Source organism: Lagopus leucura, unplaced genomic scaffold, assembly GCF_019238085.1.
Source record: "Lagopus leucura isolate 7727_CA_CO unplaced genomic scaffold, USGS_WTPT01 Super-Scaffold_100026, whole genome shotgun sequence".
Lineage (NCBI taxonomy): Eukaryota > Metazoa > Chordata > Aves > Galliformes > Phasianidae > Lagopus > Lagopus leucura.
The window spans coordinates 8,301,890-8,314,279 of NW_024962277.1; the positions used below are offsets into that span (position 1 = coordinate 8,301,890).

The window sequence follows — 12,390 nt, forward strand, 5'->3', positions numbered from 1 at the left end:
ACACGGCGGCGCTGCGTCCCCGCCGACGGCCGCCGGGTGCCGGCAGAGGAGTGGGGAGGGAGAGCGGAACGGGCCGCTTTCGGGTGCCCCCGGGGCACCGATCCGATGCGCTGCTCCTACTCCCCAGTTAGGACCGGGGCCCCGAGCCCCTTCGCACGAGTATCGCGTGTCTCCTTCCCGAGGCAGGCCCGTGTCCACACCCCGCGAGCGTTTAGTGTCCCGTCCGGCGGGGGTCCGAGAGCTGCAGCCGTGTAGCAGGGTGGCCTGGGGACGATGCTGGGGCTGAGAGTGGGGACAAACCGCCAGCAAGGATGGTAACAAAGTGGGTTTCAGATTCATGGCTCTAGGAAATGCTCTATGAAGGCTCTAGGAAATGGGGTGCAATGGGGAGCTCAGCCTGGCGCCAGTGCTCCAAGCAGAGTGGGGACACTGGTGGTGGCTCGATGGGATGTGACAAGAAGAGCTACGGTAGGGCAGGGACAGGAAAGCTTGATCACACTGTGTCCCATTGCACAGCCAGCACGGACACCCCGTGCCCTGGGCTCATCTGTTCTGGGGCATGTGGCACTATGCATGTTTGTCCTGAAGAAACCACTTACTGCACATCTGCCCTGGTCACACCATGACCCATTGAACATCTGCCCTGCTCACACCATGGCCTGTCACACAGCTGTCCTGTGGAAAGAACGTGGCCCTGTGCACATCTGTGCTGGAATAAACCACGACCTCCTGTCCTAAGGCACATCATAGCCCGTGCACGTCTGTCGTGGGTCCTTCGCATCTCCATGCACGCCTGTGCTGGGTGTACTGGGGCCCCAGCTACACCTGCGTCGAGGAACAACCCAGTCGGTGCACGAGCGTCCCTGCGCACACCGTGTCCCTGCGCACATCTGTCCCGGGGAACACCAATGGCGCACCGCACATCTGCCTGCGTCACACCACGGTCCTCAGCGCATCCACGTCACTCCCCGGCCCGTCCCACTTGCCCCCCGGCCCCCCTCCCCCCCCCCCCCCCTCCCCCTCCCCTTCCTCTCGCCACCCCCTCTGCCCCCAAAGCCCCACCCCCAAAATAAGCCCCGCCCCTTCGTCGAAGCCCCGCCCCGCGCCGAGGCCCCGCCCCGCCCCGCCCGCGCCGCGCAGGGCAGGGCAGTGCCGGCAGAGCGCGGAGCGAGGCGCCGCCGCCATGGGCTGCACGGTCAGCGCCGAGGATAAGGCGGCCGCCGAGCGCTCCCGCATGATCGACCGCAACCTGCGGGAGGATGGCGAGAAGGCGGCGCGGGAGGTGAAGCTGCTGCTGTTGGGTGAGCGCGACCGCCGTCTCCCGGGCGTCCGTCCCCCGCCGCGATACCCCCCCGATCCATCCCTCACCCCCACCGTGCGCATCGACGCCCCTCGGGCATTCCCGGCGCGGCCCCCGCCCCCGTGATTCCTCGCCCTCATTTGAGGCCGCCCTGAACTTCCAGCTCCTCACCCCAATCCCCCCACATCCCTGGGGGTCCCCTGCTCAAGTCCCCACCCACCCACCCGCCCGTGCCCCCCCGGGGTGCTTAGGAAGCAGCCACGCCCCCGGGTCCCCACAGCAAAGGCCCCAGGTGGGATGCAAAACCCCCGGGCATTCCTCCATCCCTCTCCTCCTTGTTTCGGGTGCTGTTTGGAGCCGCCCTCCCCCCCCCCCCTTTCTCCCCCCGCCGCCTCGGCCCGGAACACGGCGTTTATTTTCTCCCATCCCGCTGTTATCTCCGGGAATGGGGGTCCTCGCGCCGCCCCCCACCTCCCCACTGCAACCGCGGGGCGCTGGATGCGGCCGGGAGGAGCATCCCCCCCCCCTCGCTGCCGTCGGGGGGAAACGCCGGTACAAAATGTCTTTTCTCGTCGTCTCCTTCGAGAGAGGAAGCCGAGAGCAGCAGGAAGTCGTGGTGCAATCAGGCATCGGCCGATCCGCTCCAACACCGCCCGCCTCGATGAGCGCGGAATGAGCGGAGAAGGCGGAGCGCGGCGGTGCTTCCCCTCGGCGGGGTGCGGCGGTGGGGCCGGGCCGTGGGGGTCGGGCCGGCAGTGCGAGACGAACGGGAGCACCGGCAGCCCGGGAGGGGGAGCGGCGGCGGAGCTAAACCCCGCGGCGCTGCGGGGCGGGCACGTGGAGCCGAGGCCCCGCTGCTGGGGCTGCCAGGGGCTCGGCCCCGCGCTGAGGGATGCGCCCGGTGTTTGGCTGTAGTGACGCCGGAGGGTTCCGCGGCTGGGGATGGGGAACGGTGATGCGGGGTTGATCCGTGCCGTGCAGCGGGCCGGGAGCGGAGTGGTTGTGCTCCTTGATGCAGGGTGAGGCTCCGGTCACTGATCTCGGTGGGTTTCTAAAGCCAAAAATAGAGCGAAACAGCTCCATTTTTTAGTATTTTTGATTCCTTCCCCCACCTTAGCAGCTGTTCAAGTGTAAACAGTGCTGAAGGCCCTGAGCTCTCGGTGCCGTTTTCTGAACCAAAATGTGTCCGGAAGGCACTTGAGTGCTCACAGGGAGCAGCTGGGATGGCTCCCGGTGGGTCCCCATAAGGTGCTTGGAGTCCCTCAGCCCCCTCCTGGCAGCCCCCATAGCTGCATCCGCATCCCCAGAGCACAACACAGCCCCCAGCTGCTGCCCAGCGCCAGGCAGAAGTGAAACCACAGTCCTGCAGAATCCTCAGTGCTGCCAAAAGTGATGTTGGTATTTGGGGGACGAGGGCTGCACGCCCGTCCTGCTGCTGGGCACCCTCCTCTCTTTCTCACTTTCTGCCTGTTGCATCAGTTTGGCGGAGCAGATCCAGGGGCTGTTGGTGGGCACAGCACCTGCAGGCAGCATTGGAGAGGGGGGAGACCCCCCCCCCAGAGCTGGATGCAGGTGGGGTGCACTCCTCAGTGCTCCACAGCTGCCACGTGGGCTTCATGGACACAGTGCTAGCAGCCCTTAACCACACTCTGCCTTCTTGGCATGACAGATTCCTTGGCTTCAGCATTAGGGATCTCTACCTCTGCCTTAGGAAGCATTTGGGAAGCCCCAGATGCAGATGTTGCCCTCAAACAAAGCTGGTTGCTGGGCACATCGCTGGGTTTGCAGCACTGGGACAGCCGTGAGGGGCACTTTGGAGCACACTCTGCCAGGGCTCTCGGTGCTGAGGGTGCAGTTTCAGCCCTGGTGTTCAGATGCTTCTGTCTCAGGATGGGGACACCAGGCTCTGTGGCTCTGTCTGTGCACGCAGCAGCAGAGGAAGGGAGGCACCGGCTTTCAGCTCTCCAGCACTGCGTTGCCTCACGCGCCCACAGGTTTTCCTTCCTCCCTGTTCCCCACCCCACGCTCTGCAGCAGCCCTTTGGTGAGACCAGGCTTGTAGGGAGGTGCAGGGCTTTAGCCGGGGTGATGGTTTTAAGGGTTAGGTGATGGGGCCTGTGAGCCGCACTGGGAGAGATGTGGTGTCCTCAGGATTTCAGGGCCAGAAAGCAAGCAGAATGCTCCCTTCTTTCCTGGAAAAAGGCACAGGAATAGCTTTGTCCAGCTCGGATCGGAGCGGGGGTGTGGAGAGGGCCGTGCCCAGCCCAAAGTGCGCCCAGCCCAAACCCTCCAACTGTCAGCCCCACACATCCTCCCCACAACGGGTTGTTTTGGTGAGTCTCAATGCTTTTGCCCAGGAAGCCTGGGCTGTGCTGTGCTCCCTTGGTGGGCAGTGGGTGATGCATGGATGCGGCTCTGCGCCCTCACCGAGCTGCACACCCCCAGTCACCTCCCCCAGGTCCAGGCAGTGGCACTGCGCTCACAGCATGATGTGTCAGGGGGGCTGTTCCTATGTGCCCGTCCCCACATGGGGTCTGCACCCACCCTGCAGCCTGGGCAGCCCCGGGTGCTGCTGGAGGGCAGCCAGCTCTGTGTCGAGGCAGACGGCCGCTTGGAAAAACACGTGGCGTTGCTGTGGGTTTTTTTTTTTTTTTCTTACATGCAATTATTTTTAAAGCAATTTTCCAGCTATTTTAGATAGGAAGGAAAATGTGGAGGGGAATCTTTTTTTTTTTTTTTTTCTTCTCCCTCCCCTCCCCCCGCTTTTATTCTGGAGTCTTTTTCACCCAGCTATTGGTGCAGTGCTTTGGAAACTCCATTTGGTGGCTGGGACATGGCTGGTGCCTTGGGTCTGTCCCAGCCAACCCCATCCCTCCTTGCCACCTCTCAGCATGGGGGCACATCCCCAGCCCCTCTGTCCCCCTGTGGATGATGGTGATTGTTTCCTATTTTTGTAGTATGGTCTGGGAAGAAGCGTGGTTGCATCCCTGGGGCCCTGGGCTCCGTGCCTCATTGAGACCTGGCCCTTTGGGACAGATAAGAGTGATGCTTTGGGGTTCAGGGCCACAGCCCCAGCCTTAGAGCACTGTGTCCTGCCCAGCAGTGGGAAGCTGTCCTGCTCCGGAAGCTCATGCTGCCTGGCACTCAGCCTATGGATTGTGTCGGGGCTGAATGGCCGGTAGCTGGTGTGTTCCGGGGATTGGGAGCTTCCCCCCAGCCCAGTAATGGTTGTCCCCTGGCTTCCCTGAACACCACGTTCTCTCCCCCATTATTCGCATCCCCATGCCACCCATGACCATTCTGGTGGCCTTGCCATGAGGCAAAGGAGCAGATTTGGAAGGGAGATGGCATGGCAGGCTGGTGGCTGCGCTCCCAGCTGCTGCATGTGCCTGTAGGGCTGCGCCCGTGCCACATCGCTGCCTGGCTGTGCTGGGCTGGGATCTGCTGCTCCGGGTGCTGCTGGGTGGCACCGCTCCGGCTGGGGTTATTAGAGCTAGTGAGGTACCAGAGCACTCCTGCTAAACAGGGATTATGAAAGGAAAAAATGCCTTCCCTGCAGCTACTGTGACTCAATGCAGGGTTTAGAGGCCGCAGCTCCGCACGTGCGCGCCCACGCTCCTCCCAGCAGGCTCCCGCAGCGGGCTGGGGGTCACGCCTGCACCCCATTAACAGTGCCGTAGGGCTAGGAGAGTGGTGGGGAGCCATGGGGACGGCTCTGTGGGCTGGGATGATGTGCTGGGCAGGGATGTGCTTTGGAGATGCTCGGGGTCAGTGTGGACTGTGCATGGTGCCTGCTGTCACAGCTTCCAAGGTGGAGGTGGCACGGGGCTGGCACTGCAGTGGTTCTCACTGCCCTTCGTGCAGTTGTGGTTCTATGGGGCCAAGCGCTGCCCCTGCTGCGAGCAGCAATTTTCCACATGGCGTGGCTGGCTGCAGGGCTCCTTTTCCAAAGGAGGCAGGGGAAGCTCTGGGTGGAAAGAAAGCGAGAAACCCGATCCACCTCACCGAGCTGAGCGCAGTTTTATTTCCGTCGGGTCAAGCCTGCGAGGTTCCAGCCAAATCATATATTTTGGGCCAAATGAGAAACACGTGTCATCCGCCGAGTCCCATAACCAGAGAAAGATGCTGCGGGTGCATGCTGGGTCCTGCCTGGGGCATGCAGCTCCTCACAGCGCAGGCTGGGGACAGGGGGACACTCTGCCTGCAGGGTATGGGGCTGTGACCCTTGCTGCTTCCATGGGGTACCTGGCATCACCACACAGATGGTGATGTCCCTGCTGCTGTGCCTTGGCTGCAAGCTCAGGCTGTGCTCCTGCAGGTTAATTTTAGCATAATCTCCATTTTTTTTTTGAGCTCCTCTTCCCCCTCTGTGGCTGGAGTGCAGCACCCCTGCCATGACCTGCCTGGGGGCCCCTATAAGGGTGGCTCTGCTTTAGGGATGTGGCGGTGCACACACCTTGGGCACATGAGGACTGTCCGACACCTCTGTGGTGCTGTGTGGGTTGAGGGGATGGGGCTGGCATGGAGTGTGGCCAAAGAGAGAGACCACAGGGATGGATGGAAGAGAACGCACAAAGTGCCGTGCTTTGGGATGTGGTATCCCTAAACAGCACTGCTTGGAGCTCCTGTGTTGAGGGTTTGCTCCAGGCTGTTGTCCCTGTGCAGAGGAGGGACAAGGGATGGGCCGTGTCCCTCTGAGCTTCCCCTTTCTGCTTCCCCTTTCTGCAGCCGGGTGACCTCACTCCTTCCTCCCTCCCAGCATGGGGAGGGAGGGAGGGAGGGAGGGAGCGACAGATGCGCACAGCCTGCCAGGGTGGTGCATCCCCAACGCCTGGGGTGACAGCAGCACTGCCACGGGGCTGACATGTTGCTGAAGCTGTCTGGGTTTTTCCCAGCCATGAAGAAACCCCTGGGTGCTGTGGCACTGCCCTGCTCTGGGCTCTGTCCCCACCTGCTGCTTTAGAAGCCCATTGGGTTTTCTCCATTTTGGCCCACCCCATGGTGGCAACCCTAGGCTGTAGCTGATGCCTTACTTCTTCCACAGGTGCTGGGGAGTCCGGGAAGAGCACCATTGTCAAACAGATGAAGTGAGTATCACAGGGACCTGCCCTGTCCCTGCAGCGGTGCTGGGGACATCTGGGCACAATGGCATTGGGGTTGGGCTCCTGGGATGCGCAGGATGGTGCTGTGGTGGCTAAAAGTGCCTTGAGAAGGGCTGGGGTGCTGCCGATGGGATTTCTGTTATCACATGCGTCCCCGTGTTCCTGCTGCCCAGCTCCCACAGGCTGGGTGCTCTCCAGGGCATGAATATTTCATCAGCTGTCAGTGGAAGGGGAGTTGAGCTCGGATGCCTGTGGTTACACTGGCAACAGAGAGACATAGTGAAAGCAAACACCTGGCAGGGAGGTGGCAGCAAGGCTGGTGGCACTGTGAGCAGGGCATGCTGACCTTGTCCCCTGTGCCCAGGATCATCCACGAAGATGGCTACTCAGAGGAGGAGTGCCGGCAATACAAAGCCGTGGTCTACAGCAACACCATCCAGTCCATCATGGCCATCATCAAGGCTATGGGGAACCTGCAGATCGACTTTGGGGACTCCTCCAGAGCGGTGCGTGTCTCTGTGTGCCTGCTGTGTTCATATTCCTTCTGGGAGCAGAGCCTTCCAAAGCAGGACCAGGCCTTAGGTGGCCTTGCCCAATCCCTTCTGCTGTCCCACACTCTGGGACCTCCTAAGGCAGGAAAAACCCAAAGGATGACTGGTGGGAGCGGGGAGGAAAGTTGTGAGTTTCCTGAGCTAGGAAAGGTGATTTTTGCCATTCCTGTGTTTGTTTGTTTGTTTTTCTATGGGCATCTGTGATGGGTTGGTGGGAATCGCTGTGGCTCATGGGACTGATGCCTGGTTCTGCTGCAGGATGATGCCCGCCAGCTCTTTGCGCTCGCCTGCACCGCAGAGGAGCAGGGCATCATGCCTGAAGACCTCGCCAACGTCATCCGGAGGCTGTGGGCTGACCACGGGGTCCAGGCCTGCTTCAATCGCTCCCGTGAATACCAGCTGAATGACTCTGCTGCCTAGTGAGTACATTCCTCCTCCTCCTTTTCCTCCTCAACCTGTTACTATGCTATGGAGCTGTTCTGTGACGTTAGCATCAGGGCAGTGCTCCTTCAGGTGTGCAGCATCCAAGCTGGGACCCTCTTTAAAGGCAGGAGCCCCTCCATGCTGGGCATGGGTCTTCTTTGCATGGATGCTGTTTTCCTCTTGCAAGAAGATAACTGGCGCTGGATTTCTTTCTGTGTAGTTTTTTTCCTTTTACTTATTTATTTTTTCCCCCCTGATTGGTTCAATGAGCAGGATTGATGGGGACTGCAGGCAGCTCTTGACCCCAGCCCCATGAATGCTTGTCTGAATGGGGAGTGTGTATCATAGAATCATAGAATGGCTTAGGTTGGAGGGTCCTTAAAGATCATCCAGCCCCATCCCTGCCATGGTCTGGCTGCCCCCCAGCCCAGGCTGCCCAGGACTCCTCCATGGCCTGGGGCACCTCCAGGAATGGCACCTACAGCTCTGGGCAGCAGTGCCAGCGCCTCACCACCCTCTGAGCAAAGGATTTCCCCCTAACATCTCACCTACATCTCACTTCTTTGAGCATGATGCCATTCCTCCTTGTCCTATCCATGCAGGGAAATATCCCCAATAAAAAATGGGGATGCTTGTTCTGAGCGTAGCACTCAAGATCGCTTGCTTTGTTGTTTTATCGTTTTCAAATGAGTTTATATGGCAGAAATCGGCATTCTGCTGGCGTAAGAGCTGGCAAGCTAGTGCTTGGAGAAGTAAATTGCCTGCATCTGGTTCGGTTTATCCCCAACAAGATTTAATAAATAAGTTAATCTGCCTAAAGCATGATCGCTTTTCTGCATTGGGAAAACGATGCCTGAAAGTGGCTGCCGGAGGAGCTCAGCTGTGAGCTTTTGGAGCCTGGTGTGCGTTGTGGTCCCACATGGAGCGGTGATGCCTTTTGGGAAGGGCATCCCTCTGGCTGTCCCAGCAGCACAAAGGACAAGCGTTGCTCAGTGCCCGCATCCAGCGGCCGGGGCGATGCCCTGCGCTGTGCCCGGGTGATGGATGGGGAGCCGTGTGCCTTCCCCTCGCTGACACCGAGGCCGAGGTCCGAGCCCAGCCCGGCCCTGCCTCCCCACCGCTCGCTTCCTGTTTTTGTGGCAGCCGTGAGCCGGCTGATTTCCGGCTGTTTTTGAGCTCGCTGTGGAGGTGTGGTCCGGCCGTGTCACCGCCTGCTGCCCCACGCCCTGCCTGGGGTCTCCACGTCCAACGCTCGGCGTCTCCCATAGCCGCGTCCCCGCGTTCCATCGGCACGGCTCTCTCCGGATTACAGCCCCGTGCAGAGGGCGGCCTGCTTACAGTAACCCAATTAACTGGAGCCGTGCTGATTACAGCTGCTGGGGGCACAGGCTGTCCGTGGCCGAGCCCTGCGCCGCTTCCTGCAGGACCGGCCCTTTGTGTGCGTGTGACTGCGGAGGCACAGTGCCAGCAGCGGTTTCCGCTGGGCCGCAGCCCGTTGTCGTGGTGATGAATGCTTTCCTCCTTCCGTTTCCCTGGGCTGGGAGCGTCATGGCGGTGTGGGCACGGTCCCTTGGGCCACGTCACCTGCTGGGCTCTGCAGGCCCTGTGTCACCGGTGCTGGGGTCTCATGGAGACACCTGGCTTGGTGTCTTGGCTCAGCACTAGCATTCCCCCCCCCAACCTGATGCCGTCCTGCCCTCCTCTCCAGCTACCTGAACGACCTGGAAAGGATAGCGCGGGCCGACTACATCCCCACCCAGCAGGACGTGCTGCGCACCCGGGTGAAGACCACCGGCATCGTGGAGACCCACTTCACCTTCAAGGACCTGCACTTCAAGTAGGTCTGGCTGCAAACCCTCGGCACGCCAGCCTGGTGCTGAGCGGCTGCTGGTGGTGGAGGTCGGGGTTGGCCAAGCAAGGCTGCACAGCACCTCTCTGTGCTCACCCAGGGCTTTGGAGGTTGTGGCAGGGGTGGGCAGGGTGGCCCTGGGGGACACAACAGTGGCAGAGCCTCCCCAGCAGGCGAGCGGAGGGACAGGAGTCAGGAAAATCCATCCCTGAGGATGTGGTGCTCTGTGGAGCCTGGGCATCCTCTGGTGCCCACAGAGGGAGAGACACATGGCTCACATTATCCTCCATAATCCCATCTGTGCATCCCCGGCCCAGCACTGGTGGTACACGATGGCAGCACTTCAGTGGGGAGGCATCACCCAGCTCTGCTGGGGGAAATGAGGCAGGGCTGGAGGTGCAGGAGTTGGGGTGCTGTTGACCCAGGCTGCCATTGCCCTGCAGGATGTTCGATGTGGGCGGCCAGCGCTCAGAGAGGAAGAAGTGGATCCACTGCTTCGAGGGGGTGACAGCCATCATTTTCTGCGTGGCCCTGAGTGCCTACGACCTGGTGCTGGCAGAAGACGAGGAGATGGTGAGCGAGGGGGTGGAAGTTCAGGTTTAGGGTGCTCCAGGGGATCCCTACCCCACGCTGCTGGCAGTGACACACTACCCCGCTGTGGTGGCTGCTGGCTTGGTGCAGCAGTATGGGGTGCCCAGTGCCTGGTTCCAAGGCCAGTGGCTCATGGAGTGGCAGCACCACCTGCCTGATGCCGTGCCCTTCCTCTCATAGAACCGGATGCACGAGAGCATGAAGCTGTTTGACAGCATCTGCAACAACAAGTGGTTCACAGATACGTCCATCATCCTCTTCCTCAACAAGAAGGACCTCTTCGAGGAGAAGATTGTGCACAGCCCCCTGACCATCTGCTTCCCGGAGTACACAGGTGCACATGTGCTGGCCCTTTCTGGGCTTCATCTGCTGCATCCCCTTGCCTTGGGGTTCCAGGGGAGAATGGCAGTGGGAACAGTGGCTCTGAGTGCGGGGTCCCTGTTTCAGCAACCTCTGGGACTCTTTGCAGGGAATCCTTAGGACTGGTTGGGTGGCCCTGAGGTGTGGGTCCTGCAGTGGTCATTGCACTTTGAATGTAGTGCAGCTTGGGGCAGAGGGTTGCCCATTGCACTTTGGAGTTTGGGGTGCTGTGGGGACAAGGGAGGGCTTGGAAAGGAGTGGAGCAGCTGGGTCAGGAGCAGCCATAATTTAAGGCTTATGGGATGCCCAGGCTGCACCTGGACATGCTCTTAAGGCGATGTGTGGATAAAGCAGAAGTGATGAGAAGAATAAGAGGCTTAGGAAGCCGTGGAGGCTGAGGTGGGGATGGCAAAGAGGGAGCCCTGGGGCTGCACTGTGCACTTTGTGAGCATGGTGGTTACTCTGCCCTGCCATGGTACTTGGGCTGGTGGCATTTAGATGAGCTGTATCCCTGCATGACCACTTGGCTAGATTAGTGAGGCAGTTCTGTGGGAGGCTTTGGGGCCTGGGGGGCCGTGGCACATCCCCAGCATCATCTCTCCCTCCCCAGGTGCCAACAAGTACGATGAGGCCGCTGGCTACATCCAGAGCAAGTTCGAGGACCTGAACAAGCGGAAGGACACCAAGGAGATCTACACACACTTCACCTGTGCCACCGACACCAAGAACGTGCAGTTTGTCTTTGATGCCGTCACTGACGTCATCATCAAAAACAATCTGAAGGACTGCGGGCTCTTCTGAGGGCGGCAAGGTGGGCACAGGGCCCCTCCAAGACCCGCGAGTGCCATCCCCATCCTGCTGCCCACCACCCCTCCTCACCCCGTACCCATCCCGCTCACGGCTTGCTCTCTCCTAGGGCGCACCGATGAAGAGAGGACCGTGCCCGGTGATTCTGCTTCTCCTCTGGTTTCATCCCCCAACCCTCTAAAGAGACGTTTTGGTGACGGCCGTGGTGGCAGCGATGGGGACGCACTGCCTGCAAGGCCTGACCCAGGGCTGTCCCCATTTGCCTCTGGTGTCCCCCCGCACCCCTTTGCCTTCCAGGCCGGGGACAGGAGGATTTCTCTCTTGGTTTGTAACCGGTCGCCATCTCCCCAGTCTCTCCTTTTTATTCGGTTCCACACCGTTTACATCCAAAACGTGTTCGCAGGGGGTGCAGCGCTCCTGGCATCGCAGGGGCCGGCGATGGGACCCCCCCAGAAACACGACCGAAAACATTCCTTTTAATAACCAGAAAAGAAAAAAAAAAAAAAAAAAAAAGGCCACACACACACACATACACCCACCTACACACACACACACACACACCAAGCTTGGTTTACGTTGCTTTTTAAAGAAACCTTTTTAAGAAACTATTTAAAAGCGTCAAGTGCTAAGTGGTCGCGTCGTCTTCGTGCAGGTAATGCCGAAACCGTGTGCCTTGCAGGGGGGTCCCCTTTGTCTGGCGCCGGGCTGGGGGGAGAGGGCTGGTGCCCCCCTGCCCCTCTCTAGTAGGGCCTAGCAGGTAGGGCTAGCTGTGCCGGGGGGCAGACCCTGCTGTACGGAGCTGCCCTCCCTCCCCCCTCTCTCTCTCAGCTCCTGCTTTTCCCACGGGATGTTTTTTCCGAATTGTTCACGTGATTTGAGATAATAAAATGTAGAAAGGAAAAAAAAAAAAAAAGAAAAAGAATGACCCCTCCACACCCTCTGCATCAATGTGGGGGGTGATGTGGCTGGTTTTTTTCCTGCTCTGTGGGTGTCTGGGGAGGAAGTAGGAGAGGCTTGGCAGCAGTCTGAGGTCCTCTTTGCATGTGAACTGGGACGTGTGGGCTCAGAGCCCCCTCTGGGTGTCCACTGGGGGGGGGTGGGTCCCTTGCAGGCTGGCACTCACCTGGGGATGCCATCATGGTGCGATGGTGCTATTCCCTGGGCATCCCGTGGTCCCCAGGGGGATCCAGCACCCCTCAGCACTAAGGGATGCCTCAGGACTTCAGGTGTCACCCAGTGCCCCCCAGCACCCAGGGGTGCATGCAGGTTGGGGGCTGGCTGGGGGGATGCTCTGGAGCTGCGCAGGTCACGTTGCTGGGGTTTGGGAGCAAGCAGAAGCGGTGGCAGAGGGTGGGCAGGGGCACCAGTCGGGGGTGGGGGCTGTGGTGGGGGCTGTAGGGGCTGGAGC

General features: G+C 60.3%; 1 protein-coding gene across 1 annotated transcript; it reads left to right on the forward strand.

Annotated features, from left to right (window-relative positions):
* The first annotated feature begins 1,150 nt into the window (after positions 1-1,150).
* On the forward strand, positions 1,151-11,604 carry GNAI2 (G protein subunit alpha i2). Its single transcript, XM_042880314.1, has 9 exons — positions 1,151-1,301; positions 6,344-6,386; positions 6,766-6,907; positions 7,211-7,371; positions 9,084-9,212; positions 9,668-9,797; positions 9,996-10,149; positions 10,786-10,986; positions 11,092-11,604. The coding sequence occupies exons 1-8, from the start codon at positions 1,184-1,186 to the stop codon at positions 10,974-10,976; spliced, it is 1,068 nt and encodes a 355-aa protein (XP_042736248.1). The 5' UTR covers positions 1,151-1,183; the 3' UTR covers positions 10,977-10,986; positions 11,092-11,604.
* The last annotated feature ends 786 nt before the right edge of the window (positions 11,605-12,390 follow it).